The sequence below is a fragment of the Carcharodon carcharias genome, chromosome 5, assembly GCF_017639515.1.
Source record: "Carcharodon carcharias isolate sCarCar2 chromosome 5, sCarCar2.pri, whole genome shotgun sequence".
Classification (NCBI taxonomy): Eukaryota; Metazoa; Chordata; class Chondrichthyes; order Lamniformes; family Lamnidae; genus Carcharodon; species Carcharodon carcharias.
Window position 1 is genome coordinate 114,504,378 of NC_054471.1, and position 19,043 is coordinate 114,523,420.

The 19,043-nt window shown below is 41.5% G+C and overlaps 1 protein-coding gene across 4 annotated transcripts in view; it reads right to left on the reverse strand.

Moving 5' to 3' along the window:
* Positions 1–18,167, reverse strand: part of rcan2 (regulator of calcineurin 2) — a 443,020-nt gene extending 424,853 nt beyond the window's left edge. Inside the window, exons 1-3 of one of the 4 annotated variants that reach the window (XM_041188427.1) lie at positions 18,030–18,167; positions 17,072–17,297; positions 13,911–14,403 (exon numbers count right to left, since the gene is read on the reverse strand). In XM_041188427.1, coding sequence (XP_041044361.1) covers positions 14,203–14,403; positions 17,072–17,297; positions 18,030–18,085 — 483 coding nt within the window. In that variant the 5' untranslated portion in view covers positions 18,086–18,167 and the 3' untranslated portion in view covers positions 13,911–14,202. Of the gene's footprint in view, positions 1–13,910; positions 14,404–17,071; positions 17,298–17,739; positions 17,791–17,982 lie in introns of those variants that run through there. The other 3 variants (XM_041188422.1, XM_041188423.1, XM_041188424.1) reach the window with 3 other exon arrangements.
* Between the last annotated feature and the right edge of the window lie 876 nt (positions 18,168–19,043).

Consider the following 19,043-nt stretch of genomic DNA (forward strand, 5'->3'; position numbering starts at 1 on the left):
CATTATAAGCCCTGCTCGACAGAATCATCGTCCCACACTGGATCATCTGGGCACATCAGCAGCGATGTGCACCTGGTGAGCTGCACTTTACTCAGGGCTTTGAGATTTGTTTGTCTACCTTGCTTTGGGCAGCACGATGTCACCAGTGCCAGGCTTCACAGGCAGCACCACATCACTTTTAGGGGGGGATTCATGGGCAGGCCTCTACCTACCAGATCAGCCATATGGAAGGGGCGGATTTTCAACAGATGCAGGGCTAGTCCTTGCTTAGAGAAGTGGCCTCAGGCAAGGGCTGTGATGCAGAAGGGGGTTATCCCATGGTGTGTGGGGGCACATGTTGATCTGTGCAATTGGCCTCAAGAGGATGAGGGCTGAGGATGCAGTGTCCAGAGGAGATGAGGCCTAATGGAGATGAGAGGCTGTGTGTGAGAGAGTGAGTGGTGATATCCCTTGAGCTGGCAGTGTGAGATGCCAGCGAACATGTGATGGCCTTGTGAGTGCGTGAGTTTGGAGTGCTAAGATGGCTACCTTACCCTAGCGGCACGGATGAGATTACTTATCCTCTTTCTGTACTGGATGGCGAACCTCTTCTGTGCAGCATTGGCACTGACCACCTCTGCCACCGCCTCCCAATCTGGAGTGGTGAGATTTCTGGACCTCCAGTGGCCAGAGAGGGGGTGGAGAACATCATGTGGACCTCCTAAAGGCATTCCAATGACAGGTCACTGAATTCTTCTTGGCTGTCAGGGCCATGTCTTCACTGGAGCAATTCTGGGCTGCAAGCATTGAGAACTGTGTGCGTGGCTACAGTTTAGATTTGACACCCGCAGTGAGGAAACAGTGAGGTAATTCAGAGCGATTCAGAGGCCACTAGTCAGCGAGACGGCATGTTTGCTGTGGCTGCATAATGAATGAGGCAGGAGACAGACAGTACAGCGCGAAAACCTGCCTTTGCAGTCGGCAGATAAAACATTGTTTCTCATGCCGGCTCCCAAACTTAATGCGATTCTGGGATGACCCCACCCAAAGGTTTTGCAGTTGATGTTCAGGTACCTTCGCTAAGGGGGAGGCAGTGGCGTAATGGTGTTGAAACTGGACTGGTAACCCAGAGACCCAGGGTACTACCCTGGGGACCTGGGTTTGAACCTGACCACATCAGATGGTGGAATTTAAATCCAGTAAAAAAAACTGGAAATAAAACATCTAATAATAATAATGAAACCATTGCCGATTGTCATAAATACTAATCTGGTTCACTAATGTCCCTTAGGGAAGGAAGTTTGCTGTCCAAATCCACAGTAATGTGGTTGACACTCAAATGCTCTCTGAAATGGCCTAGCAAGCTAAAAAGTCAATAAGAAGAAATGAACCCAGACAGACCATCAGGCATCAACCTAGGCACTGGAAATGACAACAGCAAACCCAGCCCTGTTGACCCTGCGAAGTCCTCCTTACTAACATCTTGGGGTTTGTACCAAAATTGGGAGTGGTGTCAAGTTCAAGAAACAGCCTGACATAGTCATACTTACAGAATCATACCTTACCGACAATGTTGCCGATATCACTAAGGCTGGGTGTGTCCTGTCCCACATGCAGGACAGATCCAGCAGAGGTGGTGGCACAGCGGTATGCAGTCAGGAGCGTGTTGCCCCGGGAATCTTCAACATCGGCTCCCATGAAGTCTCATGGCATCAGATAAAATGTAGGCAAGGAAACCTCCTCCTGCTGGTTACCATGTACCAAACACCACCCAACCCCCCACCTCAGCTGATGACTCATTACTCCTCCAAGTTGTGCACTGAGGGTGGCAAAGGCACAGAATGTACTCTGGGTGGGAGACTTCAACGTCCATCACCAAGAATGGCTCGGTAGCACCACGACAAACTGAACTGGCTGAGTCCTAAGGACATAGCTGCTAGACTAGGTCTGCCGTAGGTGGTGAGGGAACCAACAAGAGGGAGAAACATACTTGACCTCATCCTCACCAAACTGCCTGCCACAGATGCATCTGTCCATGACAATATCGGTAGGAGTGACCGCCACACAGTCCTTGTGGAGATGAAGTCCTGCCTTCACATTGAGGATACACTACATTGTGTTGTGTGACACTACCACTGTGCTAAATGGCATAGATTTCAAACAGATCTACCAAATCAAGACTTGACATCCTTGAGGCACCGCAGGCCATCAGAAGCAGCAGACTTGTACCCAACCATAATCTGTAACCTTATGGCCCGGCATATCCCCCACTCTACCATTACCATCAAATTGGGGGATCAACCCTGGTTCAAAGAAGATTGCAGGAGGGCATGCCTAAAAATGAGGTATCAACCTGGTGAAGCTACAACACAAAACTACCTGTGTACTAAACAGCATAAGCAGCAAATGATAGAACTAAGCAATCCCATGACCAATGGATCAGATCTAAGCTCTGCAGTACTGCCACATCCAGTCAGGAATGGTGGTGGACAATTAAACAACTCAATGGAGGAGGAGGCGCCACAAATATCCCCATCCTCAATGGTGGAGGAGCCCAGCACATTAGTGCAAAAGATAAGGCTGAATCATTTGCTACAATCTTCAGCCAAAAGTACTGAGTGGATGATCCATCTCAGCCTCCTCCGGATATAGCCAGCAAAACAGTCTTCAACCAATTCAATTTACTCCATGTGATATTAAGAAACGGCTGAAGGCACTGGATGCTGCAAAGGCTAATGGCCCTGACAATATTCCAGCAATAGTACTGATGACTTGTGCTCCAGAACTTGTTGTTCCCCTAGCCAAGCAGTTTCAGTGCAGTTACAACTCTGTCAGCTACCCGGCAATGTGGAAAATTGCCCAGGTATGTCCTGTACATCAACAGCATGACAAATCCAACCCAGCCAATTACCGTCCCATCAGTCTACTCTCAATCTTTAGTAAAGTGATGGAAGGGGTCATCAACAGTGCTATCAAGTGGCATTTGCTTAGCAATAACCTGCTCACTGAGGCCCAGTTTGGGTTCCATCAGGGCCACTCAGCTCCTGACCTCATTACAACCTTGGTTCAAACAAGGATAAAAGAACTGAACTCGAGAGGTGAGGTGAGAGTGACTGCTCTTGACCGAGTGTAGCATCAAGGAGCCCTAGCAAGACTGGAGTCAATGGGAACCAGGGGAAAAATCTCCACTGGCTGGAGTCATACCTAGCACAAAGGAAGATGGTTTTGGTTGTTGGAGGTGAATCATCTCAATTCTAGAACATCACTTCAGGAGTTCCTCTAGGTAGCATCTTAGGCCCAACCATCTTCACCTGCTTCATCAATGATCTTCCTTCAATTGTAAGGTCAGAAGTGGAAATGTTCACTGATAATTGCACAATGTGCGTAACCATTCGCAACTCCTCAGATACTGAAGCAGTCCAGGTCCAAATGCAGAAAGGCCTGGACATTATCCAGCCTTAGGCTGAGAAGTGGCAAGCAACATTTGTGCCACACATGTGCCAGGCAATGACCTTCTCCAACAAGAGAGAATCTAACCATTGCCCCTTGACATTCAATGGCATTACCATCACTGAATCCTCCAGTATCAACATCCTGGGGTTACCATTGACCAGAAACTGAACTAGACTAGCCATATAAATGCTGTGGCTACAAGAGCAGGTCAGAGGCTTGGAACCCTGCAGCGAGTAACTCACCTCCTGACTCCCAAAAATCTGTCCACCATCTAAAAGGCATATCAGGAGTGTGATGGAATACTCTCCACTTGCCTGGATGAGTGCAGCTCCAACAACACTTAGGACAGGATTTTTGCTTCAGTGAGCTGGGGGGCAGGGCTTGCTCGCCGACGCATAAAATGATGCGCGGTGACGTCAGGCAGAATTCCCGATGTCACCATGCCCCATTTAAGTTTTCTGGTAGGCGGGGGCGCAGAAAAATCGGCTGCACGCCCGCCGACCTGTCAATGACCAATTGAGGCTATTGACAGAGTAATTAAACTAATTAGTGGACCTGCCCATCCAACCTTAAGGTTGGCAGGCAGGCCAGGAGCCCTGGTGGGAATTAGTAAAAGCATGAAACCTCATCCACGGGTGGGATGAGGTTTCATGTAGGTTTTTAAAAATGTTAATAAAGTTCTTGTAAAAATTATAGACATGTCCCAACTCATGTGACAGTGTCACATGAGAGGACATGTTAGGGAAATTTTATTTTTCTATTTTTAGCTTTTTTACATTAGAGCCGATCTCCCTGAGGCTGCACTTAGCCTCAGGGAGATGAGTGCGCTCTTTCATGCACATGCGCAAAAGAGAGCACTTTCGATTTTGGGATGCCCCCCCCCACCCCACCACCCGCACAAGGAGTTCATAGCGCTTCCATGCGGACGTCACGCTGGGCGGGCCTTAATTGGTCTGCCCACGAAAAATGGCGCCGTGCCCCTGATCGGGGGTGCCGATCAAAAGCGCGTCTGTGCGCACCCACCTTTCAACTCCGCCCCTGACAGGGAGAAAATCCTGGCCTTAGGATGTTTGGCACCATTCAAGACAAAGCAGCCCACTTGATTGGCACCACATCCACAATCACTCACTCCCTCCATTACTGACAGAAGTAGCAGCAGTGTGTACCATCTGCAAGACGCACTGCAGGAATTCACCAAGGCTCTGTAGACAGCACCTTCCAAACCCACAACCGCTACCATCTGACAAAGACAGCAGATAGACAGGAACACCATCACCTGGAAGTTCTCCTCCAAGCCACTCAACATCCTGACTTGGAAATATATCGCCGTTCCTTCATTGTCACTGAGTCAAAATCCTAGAATTCCCTCCCTAACAGCACTGTGGGTGTACCTACCCAACAGGGACTGCAGTGATTCAAGAAGGCAGCTCACCACCCCCTTCTCAAGGGCAATTAGGGATAGGCGATAAATTCTGGCCTAGCTAGCATTGCCCACATCCCACAAATGAATGAAAAAATATCTCTCTCAATCCAAGTTGCTGCGCTGGTGTTGGAAACAGGCTGCATCACTGTGATGATGAAATCCAAAATAATTAACTGCGGAGGTAATTCAGTTCAAGGCTGCACCTGATTTGGCAAAGTTTGATTGAACTATTCAGAGGAGTGGTAACCTCTCTGGGAGGGCCCAACAGATAATTAGACATTCTCTCTGTTACAAAGGGTATAAAAAATAATTGTTTTTTCTGTGCCAGTCTCCTTAAGTTCAGGCCTGCAAAATTTACGAAATTAATATCTGCATCCACTACCTGCAGGTTCTTGTTATTAGACAAGACCAGTGCCATCAATCAGCTGTGCCAGTTGTGACTCAGTAGCATTCTCGGATCTAAGACAGAAGGTTGTGGATCTTGAGCACCAAAATCTAAGCTAACACTCCAATGCAGTACTGAGAGAGTGTTGCATTGTTGGAGGTGCCATCTGTTGAATGAGATGCTACACCAAGACTTTGTCTGCTGGCACTATTTTGAAGAGGAGCAGCAAAGTGATCTCTGGTGTCCTGGCCAATATTTGTCCCTCAATCAACATCACAAAGAGCAGATTGTCACAATGCTGTTTGTGGGGCTTTGCTGTGAGCACATTGGTTACCATATTTCCTTTGTTACAACAATGACTACACTTTAAAAGTGCTTCATTGGCTGTAAAGTCTTTGGGGCACCCTGAAGTTGTGGAAGGTGCTATGTAAATGCAACTCTGTTTTTTTAACCACAATAATATCTCCATTACTAGCTCCTTTGCTGCCCAATCAGTCATATCGCGAGGAAACTGGATTGCAAGATTCTCACTACCAAGATTGGCAGCACTGTAAGCAAATATGCTATTTATACTAGATACAAAACTGTAACCATCTAAAAAGGACACAGTCTTCATGAAAAAAACGGAGTGTTTTTCTTCTTCTTTGGTAAACACATATAATACGTAATGACATAAACTCATGTTGTTACTTCACAAAAATAATCATGATATGAAAACATTGTAATATGGGCTCTTTTCTCTTCCTGTCTATGAAATCAGTCCATCTTTTAAAGATTAATTACATGAACACATTTTGGAAATATGACCTTCAAATTTATAGACTGTAGACCAGAGACACTTTAACTAGCATTATCCCACTACATTTAACACATAATAGGGTTGATTCACTAAACGCAAAACACAAGCTGCATTTATTTTAGGAGAAAATAATTGCTCTCTAAAGGACTGGGTGCATCCCACAACAAATCCACTTCAATGTAAATAGCCTAGCCTCAGAGGTCATAATTTGTGGTTCACAGAGAGAGGAACAAAACAAGTGGAAAGAAAAACAAATCTACATCACAAATAGAAATTTCTAAGTTCAGATTGTAACTATCAGGAGTATAAATCTGTGGTCATAGGACCTAAAGGGAGTATAAAAAAAGCAGATGAGAAGTTGAAGCAAAAGAATATTTTGCTGAAAATGTCTGTGTTCAGGCTGACAATTAAGTGAAAGTACAACTTTAAACTGCAACTTAACAGTACTCGGGCATCTTAAGCTTGAGTATTGCTGAAAAGAGAGACATACTGTCGAAGTTTTTTGTCAAAACTTTGTGCAATGTGGTATGTGAATTTCAGCATTGTGTAATGATAGGTACATAGGCCGTACATCCCAATGACTGGTGGATCATATTAAACAGTACATCCCTTCAGCTGTTAACATTAGGCAAATTACGGACCATATTCAGCCAGCCATGCCTGCAAAACTCAGAACATGATGTCTAACCTTAGATCTGATTCTGCAATTGGACGACACTTACTAAGCAATCCTGAGTGTGCTAAGAATTACACTAAAAAGCAATTTAAGATTATCAGTCAGGCTTGCAATGTGGCTCACTTATGCTTGCAGAAGCTACATATATTCTTATGCAGGGACTGTCCTCTGCAGGAAAAGGGAATATGTCCAGGCATTGTGCCTTTTTCAAATTAAATAAAAGCAAAAGTTCCTGCATTTGCCATGGCAACATCTCGGCCAATCAGAGTCAACTTGTCAATTAATCAGCACCATTTCTTATGCCGTATAACTTGTTGCTCCCTTTGAAATTTGGCATTCTTGCAACTGTCCTGATGACTACAAGACAAAAAACTTGTTTCTTTTGCAGCAATGCTCAAGTTTTATACTACCAAGTGACATCTTAAACTGTTTATCCCCCAATTTTATGACATGTTTATAGGTAATACTGAGCAATTTACATTTCAGGATTATAAACACTAAAGATCCAATTTTCCTCTAGTCAGTTACTGTAATTATAAGAATCAAACAACTTGCTCTGGGATCCAAGGTCTGTAGAGAAAGTAATAATTTCCCTGAAAAGTACAACATAGTTCAATTTAAATATTCCCTGAGGCTGCAACAGATACATATTGCTCTTGCTAGACCGTGCCAGTGGCTTTGGGGATTGACAAGGGTAGAAATATCCATCGGGAATAAAGAATTGATTTATATTCAAAATATTGCTATGGGGAAGATCTTAAATGATTCCTATTAAAATACATATCAAACATAATACAGCTGCACATAAATATAGTTTAAAATATTAACTTGCTTAATCTTTAAGCTCACCAAGATGAAAGCTTTCACATGTCACTCGTGTGTGATGTCTTCCATATTCCTTTTTCCATTATTTTTCCAATTGCTGTCCTCCTTCCTTGCTCCCACAACAAACCATTCTCAGTTAATAGAATGACTACTAACCTGCCCTCCAGACATAATCCATTGTCTCCTTCTACACATATTAAAAGTTGCATTGCTTTATTCTGGTCTTTTTCCTCTCTCCCTCACAACAAGAGTATGTGACATCCTTATTCTTCCAACCAAAATGCCTCCAATCCCTGAGTCTAAATTAATTTGTGTAAATGATAAAAAAAACAGTGGTCCCACTGTGGAACACAACTTAAAGAAGAACTCCACCACCCTCAGGCAGGCATCCTAGTCTCCTGCTCAAGGGAGCAGATCAAAATTGAAGACAGTGGGATTCATGACGTACATAGGGTGGGATTTTCCAGCCCCACCAGTGGCAAGCTTTGTCACGGGCAGGACGGGAAAATTTGGAGAGTAGCCAAATTTTCCCGTCCTGCCCACGATGATGCCTGCTCCTGGTGGAGCTGGAAAATCCCGCCCATACAATCAGACTCATAGAATGGTAGAGTACATTCAGCCCATTGTTTTATTTACAATCTATATTAATGTCTTAGGTGAGAGATCAGGAGTAATTTATCCAAGTTTGCTGAAGATACAAAGTTAGATAGGAGTGTAAGCTGTGAGGAGGACACAAAGAAGCTGCAAAGAGATATAGACAGGTTAAGTGAGCGGACAGATGGAGGGGGTAATGCGGGGAAATGTGAGGTCATTCACTTTGGTCATGAGAATAGAAAAACAGAATATTTTTTAAAAAGCAAGAAACTTGAAAATATTGATGTTCAGGGAAACTTGGGTATACTCATACAAGGAACACAAAAAGTTAGTATGCATACAGCAAGCAATTAGGAAAGCAAATAGCTTGTTGGCCTTTATTGCAAAGGGATTGGAGTACAAGAATAAAGAAATCTTGCTAAAACTTTATGGACCTTTTGTAAGACCACAAATTGGAATATTATGCGCAATTTTGGCCTCCCTATTTAAGGAAGGATATATTTGCACTGGGGACAGTACAGGAAAGGTTCACTAGGTTGGTCCCCAGGATGAAAATGTTGTCATATGATGAGAAACTGGGTCCATTGGGTCTATATTCTTTGGCATTTAGAAGAATGAGAGCTGCTGTCAATGAAACATTCCAAGGTTATGCAGGGGATTGACATGGTATATAGTGAGACATTGGCCGGGATTTTCCGGCCCCGTCACTGGCGGCACCCACCGAGGGCAAGGCGGCACCCCAGCCAGAAGTCCATTGACTTGCGGCAGGATTGGAAGATCGTGACAGGGGCTGTTGTGGAAAATCCCGCCGATTGTTTCCCCTGGCTGAGGAATCTAGAACAAGAGGACATAGTTTCAGGTCAAGGGGCCTATCATTTAGGACTAAGATGAGGAGAAATTTATTCATTCAAAGAGTTGTGAATATTTGGAACTCTGTACTCCAGAGGGTTATGGATTCACCATCATTGAATATATTTAAGGCTGAGATTTTTGGTCACTCAGAGAACCAAGGGATATGGGGAGTGGGTGGGAAAGTGGAGTTGAAGCCCAAGATCATAATGAATGGCAGAACAGGTTCAATGGGCAATGTGGTCTTCTCCTGGTACTAAATATGTTCTTTTGTGACTAAATAGTCTGCAAAACTTCACTGTCTCAGCTCATACATAAATAAAATAGCAACAGGTGAAGTATCTGAAAGCCAACATTGGTATGGAAACTTACTCTTAGAAAACGGTAATAACTTGAGGTGGAACAAAAGTAGGTAAAATGAAATGTTTTCATTTAAAAAATGAATGCATACAGAAATCCTTGAAGTGCTTTCCAAAATGACAGTTCTGGGCAATGGAAGGATTTTTCATGTTATCAACTGTCACCTATGGATCAGTTGGGAGCACTTTTGCCTTTATATGGAAAGTTGTGAATTCAAGTTGCACTCCAGAAACTTAAGCACAAAAATCTAGGCAGATGCTCCAATGAAGTACTGAGGGAGCACTGCACTGTCGGAGTTGTGACCTTTTGGATGAGTCATTAAGCTGAAGTCCCATCTGCCCATTCAGGTAGATGTAAAAGCACTATTTCAAAGGAGAGCAGGCGTTCTGGTCAACATTTATCCCTCAATAGACATCACTGAAACAGATTAGTTTGTCATTATCACGTTGCTGTTCATGGGTGCTTGTTGTAGACAATGGATTGCTACAGTTCCTACATTAGAACAGCAACAAAATTTCAAAATTACTTAACTGGCTGCAAAGAACTTTAGAACGTCCTGAGATCATAAAAGGTGCTATATAAAAGCAAGTTTTTATTTTTTACTTTGTGGAATTAAAATAGCAATACCTCTAATAGGAGAAGTCAAGGCAGTGCATCTTGGAAAGTTCTAAACTTTAAGAATTCTGACCTTTAGACTCCATGATGTTTCAAAAAGCTAGCTATCTTAATTCCTTAATTAAAATACATTAATTTTAAAAAATTGGAGTATTTTTAGCTGAAATTAAAGATTCACTTGTATCAAATAATAAGTCAACTGATAGCAGTCAGTTGATTTGATTTGTATTTTGCTGTAATGTCCTCTCTTGATTTCCATCCATGGGAATTATTCTACTCCATTCTGCCTCCACAAGGCATGGGGTTGGAAATATAACTACAGGCTCCCCCACAATGCAAATGCTGATCTACATATCATCCTACAAAATATCTGTACACTGAGGAAAACAACAAAACTGGCATTTCTTCCAATAACAAGAGTGATATGAGACACAGACAGCAATGAAATTCAAGACAGTGGCTAGGTGGGAAGACGTTTCCTGTGCACCAGCTATATTAAAATTGTAAATCCATTTATAAAGAACACATTTACAATTTCACCTAATGCACAGAGGAAATCTTTTCCATAGGCTGATGGTATTATTCTATCTGGTACCACATTTCATTGCCTTAGGTGAGCCAAAAAAAGTATCAAGTGAGTAGAATCTGATTATTTTCAATTATCATCATTGAAAATCTTTGCTTAAAAATACTATTTTCATGACAGTGTTTAATGTACTTTTTTTTACTTTTGAAAAGGATTAAAAGCAAAAGATTAATGCATCATTTTTCCTCTGATGGCAATGCAAAAATAATACAACTATACATTTTGCTATAAGTTAATTGGTTGCACTGTATGGTAGACAATAAGGAAGTTACACCAACCACTTTCTTTTCAGATGAAGGCTTTACTTCTTTAATTGTAACTTGCTGTTAAATAATGGGTACTCCATACAATGCCACATTCCTCCCTGGTGAAAGCCATCAGAAGACCTGTATTCCTATAATATTCTGCTGTTATGAGACAAAATTCAAATGCAAAAGTACCATATGGGTAGAATTAACTGTATCCAACAGAGTCCAGTTTACTTTGAAACCTCTCACTTCCCAATGCATCATAATTGGAATGAAATCAGTACACCGTGGTTCATACGTCAGACTTGAAACCAGAGACAGTCTGACACATGTCAAGACAAAGGTGGTGTGAGCACAAATTGTACTTTGAGCATGATTAGTACTGTACCTAAATCAGATTGTGTCTGGAATAAAATGACCTGAACTCATGCAGTCACTGATAGAAATGGGCTATGGGTTGCAAAGTTGTAAAGGTTGAGTACAGTCTGTGCCATGGTCCGTGGTGAATTTTCTCATTATAACCCATATGAGCCAACAGCATTGTTGCCCTTCAACCATTAAAGGTACGTGGACTTTTTCCAAGGGCCTGCAGGGTGTCAACACCTGTGCCCAAGGCTATTCCAACATGACCCCGATATGTCTATTACACTGAAACTACATCAGAGATGACTTGTTTTTGACTTCATTGGTTTAGTTGGGCTACATGATTTACAGTTTAAAGGAAAGTAGTCAAAGATTATTATAAATTTACTACAAAAATCTGAGCTCTTCTCATACATCTGGAAAAATTATACCCTAATTTTGACACAAACAAGAATAATTTTAACCTTCCCTGCTAGGAGTAAAATGGATGGGTTTGGGTCAAACATCCATTTTATTTACCGCCTAATTTTGTTCTCCATGCAAAGTACAACACAGGCATCCAACCAAAAAACGCTGTTTCCTGCAGGGTGGATTAGATTGAAATTATCCCCAAAGTTTTTCAAATAAAAATTGGCATTGGAATTGATTTTTAAAAATGGACCCTGTTAAGCAAAGTAGATTTTCATACAGCAGAAGAAATGTTAGTATTGAAATCTTCACTCTCACTTTTTGATACTTTTATGTAACTCAATCTGGCATACTTTTGACATAAACTGGTGCAAGAAAATGTTTTAAAAATTGCAATACTGAATCGAGCACTTTCTACACATTATAATGTAGGGATGTTATATCAGTATATCTTACAATGACAGAGGCTTAGACTTATCATTTAGCATAGCTCAGAACAGGATTATTTCAAATCTGTTGATCCAGGTAGTCATTTTTGTATAACTATGCTAAAATAAAAGGTTTTACATTTAATTTTAGTGGGTAATTATAATGTTGCAAGAAGTTCAAGACATAACTCTCATGGGTTTTATTTTACCATAGTTGTTCCTGTTTTATAAAACAGACACTATGGTAACCAATTTAAAAATGCAGATAGATACTGGAGTTTGAGCCAATGCTAAATCGGTCAGGGCTTTTTTTTAAGTGGCCCCTGGAGACTGTCTGTCCATTTCAGACCCAGACTCCTAAATTCTTTTGGCCTAATCAGAACTTGCAATGGAAATGATCCCATTCCTGGGATTTAGTACGGGTCTGGAATTGTCCACCTGAGTAGACTTTGGGATCATTCCACCATTGCTTGCCAAATGAGCATCCCTATCTAAAGTTTGGCACTGGAAATCACTAAGTAAAATTAATCACCACCATCCATAACTCCTATTTTAAGGCACGGAAAAACGAGATACCAGCCAAAAGGTACAAAATAGGTACCTGCACACAATTCAAGTTGATGTTTTTCCAAAGTGCTACATATATTTTATAAATGGTTCCTGTCCCATCAGACATAGCTGAGTTTCTGCTCAATATGGCCAGAATTTTACAGCTACCCAGCCCGAACAGACGTGAAATAGCAGGCGTGCGTCCCAACGTCATCGCACGCTCACACGATATTTCACTCGGCGGGTGCACGCAGCAGTCAGAAGCGCACCCACCAACAATTAAGCAGGCAATTAAGCCCATTAACGATGCAATCGATAGCGATTTCACGTGGCCCGTCCGCATTTACAGTTGGCGGATGGGCCATTCTCCCAGGAGGCATTCACATTTTTGCTCAAACCTCGATCCAGGGCGGGATGAAATCTCCATAGGGAAATAAAATAAAGAGATATCTGGGGACTGTTTTTTTATGAGCTATGCTTTCAGGTGCTTGATTGTGCTGCATGGACATATTTTGCAGCATTTTTGTAATTTCCTTTATTCTGTGGAGGTCTGCAGCTCTCTGAGACAGCTGTCTGCCTTCAGGGAGCTCAATAGAAGCGCCGCCAGTTAGGTTAGCCTGACGAGCAAAATATTCAGGCCACTGTTTCAAATCAAAATGAAACTGATGTGGATGTGGACCTTTTCTGTACTTTTGGTGCTAGCTGTGAGATATGATGGCTGCAGAAATCAGTAGATATATTTTTAAAACACTAAAGTGCCTATTTTATCATCATTGTTTATTTACCACTGATGGTAATTTTCACACTCAAGAGAAAATGCAGACCTATTTTGGTGAATTGCAAAATCTTCTTATGTATCTTGAAAACTTATGCTCTTATAAATAGGCTAATAAAAATATTCTAGTTCACTTAACTCATTATCTCTTCATTCGTATTGACTGTCAAATCCAATTTAAGACGTGTTTTCAGAAAATTACAGGCATTGTGGGATCAATATTCATCTATTGAATCATGGATAATAACTTAACCATGATATTTCTGAAATTGGTTTGCTAAGAGTTCTAAAACAACTACCATAATTTTCCAAATATAATATACATTTTTCCCTAAAAATTTATCTAGTAGCTAGGATGATAACAATACATCATAACAAATCAAAATGAGTTTTTTTGCAACTAATATGGGCCATCTTTTCCAAATGAGTTGTGAATGAAGATGCATACCTACTAGAAATGCTGTGTTTTGATGGTATTTCTTTTAAGTTATTCCAGTTTGTAGGGCATACATGAGAACCTACTCTTGGTTTTTATTAATTTTTAACATTTATAAACTTAATTTTTGAAAGAAATGATCAAGAAGCTAAGTCTTGAGATTTTTTACATTTATTTAGGTGTATAGAAGCACACTAAGAAATGTCCACATTTAATGCTCAAAGCTACAAATCATTTTTTGGTTAAAAACTTGAAATGCTATGTCTGAATTGCTATCTGCAAATAACGTACACAGTTCCTACTGTCTCTTTAAATGGCATCACTGCAGATATCATCTTCATCTTCATTATCCATGGCAGCAGCGTTGTCATACCAAAGAATGTTGTCTTCTGAACTATCCATGGCATTTATAAAACAACACTTCTAAATGCCACACTGGATCAGGGATGGATCAATTCCATCCCAGGCTTCTTTGATCCGTTGGGCAATGAACAAAAGGTCTGATTTCCTCTGGTTGCCCGCAGTGTAAAGCATGTGTTCCAGAGTAGAGCCACTTGTTCCATTTTAGGTGCATCTGCTGGTTAAAAGGTTGTTTGCAGCTGATGTCCAGCACTTGCAACTGGCCTGTCGCCCCCAGGAATAATGGCAAGATCTGTGCATTAATATTTTTAATTCAAAACGTTAGGGCAAAGAATCCTGCCTTTTAATAGGTGGCCCTCCACAGGGAATGTTTTGTTAACAAAAATAACTAACCAGCAAGCAAACTCAGCTAGGCTGTTTGGCTTGATAGATGCTGCATTTTGCAGGTTATTGTGTTTGCTCCTGGGAAAAAGCTGATTGGCTCCAATTCCAAGTATACTTGGATGCGAGGCCTACCAATGCTGTGTAAATGTATCTTACTGACCCAATTTAATCTGTGCCAATTATTCCATGGTAGGTGTGTACTATACATGGTATAAGGCAAATTTGATTCTTTGTTCATAAAACTTAAGAGTGTGTATTATATTTCTGTGTGCATTATATTCGGAAAATTACGGTACTCAATTATATTGCATTCTTAGCCATTCAGTTTTCTATTTATCCCATGGGTTTGGAAAAAGAGAAAATTACATGCCAGACATAAAATGTTCCAATATTATTTCTTGCTAAACCTGTAATAATGATAAACATTTATCTTTGCTAATGAACATCATTAAACAACAAAACATGGAGAGCACTTCAGTACAAAAGCGGCAACCCAATCAAATTGCATTTCAACAAGGCATAGCAGAGAGTAATTCTGAATGTACAGTCTAACCTTGGGGGTTCAGATGAAAGTTGTAAACAGCACAAGTGTCCCTCATGTAGTGTAGGACACCATTTGAACTCATTACTGCTGATAGTTCTTATTGTGTAATTATTCCAAAAGAAATACTTTACACTAAAATACTGAAGAACAAATTCATTTCATTTTAGAGGGTTCATTATAAGGTGCGTTAGAGTCCTAGAGTATATTGTCAGCCAAGGGGCCAGTAAAAACATTCATGTCTAAACTAAAGTTCAGGATTTAGTAAGCTAACTTGAAGTAACCTAATTGAGATGGGTAATACAACTCACCTCTCATAGTACCAAGTACTATTTCAACAGATAAAAATACAGCTGTGACTTTTTGTGAATTCTAGTTAACTCAGCACTGTAAATGTTACTCATCCTGGAATTCACAGGGCCCACACTGCACTCCCAAAATCTGGAACTCATTTCGAATGAAAATTTTTTACATATTTCACGTACTGTTCACTTGGGAGCTAAAAATGTTCACTAGACCCATGAACAAAAATAGATTACTTTATTTTTGGGAGTGTAATAGCCTTACATTTAGAGCTTAAATCCATATTTGGATATGTATTTCACTATGGCAAAGAATTCAGGGGAAAATGAAAATAAATCCAATCACAGTACAGTTAGCTATTGACTTTTGAGTTGTTTTGATATAAACAGTAGAATATATACTCAATTAATAGCAATAACTATGTGTGATTAGTGTAAGATTTTATATGTTGCAATCTGTTTTTATTTTGTGCAATGGGATATGCCAAATTGACTTGTACATCTTCAAAGCTACACCAAGGCGTCACACTGTAGAAACAAAATCCTTCAATTAAACTCTACACAGAGGTTCTTTCTGCCGGATTGTTGGACAGTGACCCTTGGAGAACTACAGTAGCGTTTTTGTACCACATCCAAAAATAGCACAGGGTCACTAGCTTTCTTCAATGTGCTATAAATAGTATGATGTTTACATGTGCTTTGTAATGTACTATGCCTCATTGTGCTATAAGTTTATATTGACACTTGGAGGAACATATCACCATGTTGCAACTGTAAGCTCAGGGTTCCGTAAAAAAATGCTAATCATCACAGCAAGGGAGTCATAGGACGTGGAAGCAACGTGGAAACCTTTTGATTAAACTGAAGTCACTGCATTTTATAGAAATAATTTTTGTAATACTAAAAAAAATGGACTTGTTCTTCAATTTTCCATGACTGAAATGGAATATAATGTTGACTGGCAAAGTACATTGGCATAGCTGGTGCTTTTATATATTAGTTGGATCATTCAGTTGTTCCATAGCATTATCACATATTGCTATAAATCAGCCTTGTTTAGTGAGCAATACTACGATCAGAATATTCAGCTTTGTGTTCCTCTTTGCCAGATACCATTTGTGTGGTGGTTGGGGGCTGGGGGGAGTGGTGGGGAATGTTGGTAGCAAGATGGAGCAAAATCTAAGAATGCAAAATTTTAAATACCTAAGGATATAATTATTCTAGTTTACAACATAGAACGAGGTCAAACAGACAAACGATCCATGCTGGTGTTCATTCTCCACACCAGCCTCCTCCCGCCCTACTCCATCTAACCCAATGTGCATATCCTTCTAATCCTTTCTTCCTTGTGTACTTCTATATCTTCACCTTAAATAAATCCATACCATTCACCTCAATTACTCCATGTGGTAATAAGTTCCACATTCTAACCACTCTCTGGGTAACCAAACCAACAACCACTTGCATGCATCAGTCATCACTAATAAAAAGCTAGAAAAGCACATTGCCCATGTCCTGTTGGAAGATTGGGAGCTTATGTCAAAACTCCTGACTCCCGAAAATTTTCACTGTGTTATGATGGTTATTACTTATAATATGCATTTACTAACAAATCTCTCCTGTTTCCATTGCCCTGGTGCTAAACAAGTATATAAACGGCACCGGGACACAGTGGTCCACTTTTCCCAGAATTCAGATCCAACTACATCCATGTTACTAATGGCCACACATACCCTTCCTTGTTCGTCTTCAAAAACAGACTGATGTACGTTGCAGGCGAAGAGTGATGTCGGGAGGTCGTTGAAATCCGTTATCTCATCGAAGTCTTCCTGCGACAGGATGTGATCATTGGGATCCCGAATGTCTGCAGCCCGGCGAAGCAAAAAATCGCCGACAGCAGCTCTATCGCTGAAGCGCTTCAGGTTCCTCATCCCAACAAACGGATCGTCTCCTCTCATCCTAGAGAAAATACAAAGTACATGATAAGTGCAGCCTTGCACTGAGCAGTAAAATTACATCGCTTCAATGGAAACATGATTATCTCAGACCCTTATAAGAGAGATAACAAATGGTCAACCTCAGTGGCATGCGCTTTATGTTATTCTTGGAATTGGTGCGCTGTTTCATATCTGCCAATATCGAAACAGCGAGGCCGGTACAAAAGATGCGATTTCCACAATGTCCAGGCAGAAACTGACCATAATAAAAATTACAAATCAATCCATTTAAATTGCTTCACTAATGATTATGTTTCATACTTCATTCCAAATTGATTTCTTGTGTATTGTTTTTACAAAAAAAATCATTTGTTCCAGCTTTACCCCCGGAAAATAGAAAAAATGTAACTAGTTATTATGAAAGATCTGGAAACCCCTTTCCGACAGATGTGCTTACGCCGCACCGTAAATAACACGTCCCATTGGAGTCGGTGCAGTCAGCTAGCTTTAAGCACAATTGGAAATCTTTAACAGTTCAGATGTGGAGCTATCATTCTGGCCGCTGATGAGAATGAATTATTGTCATCTCCACCTCCGAGTATTGTAAGCCTTCATCACCTCCAGCAGCACTGAGCTCGGGTTCAGCAGCGCTCTCAGGTTGCAGCACCCTCTCTGATATGTAACACCATCTCCTTAAGTTTCCGTACCTGTCTGTGCGTCCCAACTCTCCGTCTCCCTCCGACTATCACCTTACCTCTCAATCAGCCTAGTCTGACAACTGGGGAGAGGGGGCACAAGACCCATTGACATCTTTTACAGCCGTCGTCCAAATATCCAATCCATTGCAGCAACGCGCCAGCTCGCGCTAATCGACAGACGCCCTCACCAATCGCCACTCTGCGTGAGCCCAAGCCCCCCCCCTAAAGGTGCGCGGACCAACTAGAGCAGAGGGATGACAGAAGGGCGGGGCTGGGCTCAGGCGCGAGCATGAAGGGGCGGGGCCTCCAGCTGACGTTGGCTTTGCAGAATGTCTGGTGGAGACTATACAGGTTCAGCGGACTGGCTCCACACCACCAGTATAGGCTGGGAAGAAACTGCCTCCAAGTGCTGTCTATTTCTTAATTTTTCATCAGATGTAGGTGTCGCTGATTCGGCCAACATTTGTTGTCCAGTCTAATTGCCCTTTAAAAGGTGGCGGTGAGCTGACTTCTTGAACACTTGCAGTCTATTTGGAGCAGGTACCCAAACAATGCCGTTAGCAAAGGCGTTCCAGGATTTTGATCCAACAACAGTGAAAGAACTGCAATACAGTTCAAGTCAGGATGGTGTATGGTTTGCAGGTGGTGATGTTTGCAACTGTGTGTTCTCCTTTCCCTTCTAGAAGATAGAGGTCATGGGTTCGGAAGGCGTTTTTGAAGGAACATTTATTGAGTTGCTGCAGCACATCTTGTGGATGGTACACACTGCTGCCACTGTGTGTCAGTGGCAGAGAGAATGAATGTTTAAGTTGAAGAGATGCCCATCAAGCGGACAGCATTGTCCTGGATGGTGTTGAGCTTCTTGTGTGTTGTTGGAGCTGCACTCATCCAGGCAAATGGACAGTATTCCATTACATTCCTCATTTGTGCTTTGTGTACAGGCTTTGAGCAGTCAGGAAATGAGTTACATGCCTCAGAATTCCCAGTCTCTGACCTGCTTTTGTAGCCACAATTTTTAAATGGCTAGTCTAGTTCAGTTTCAGGTCAATAGGAACTCCCAGGATGTTGAT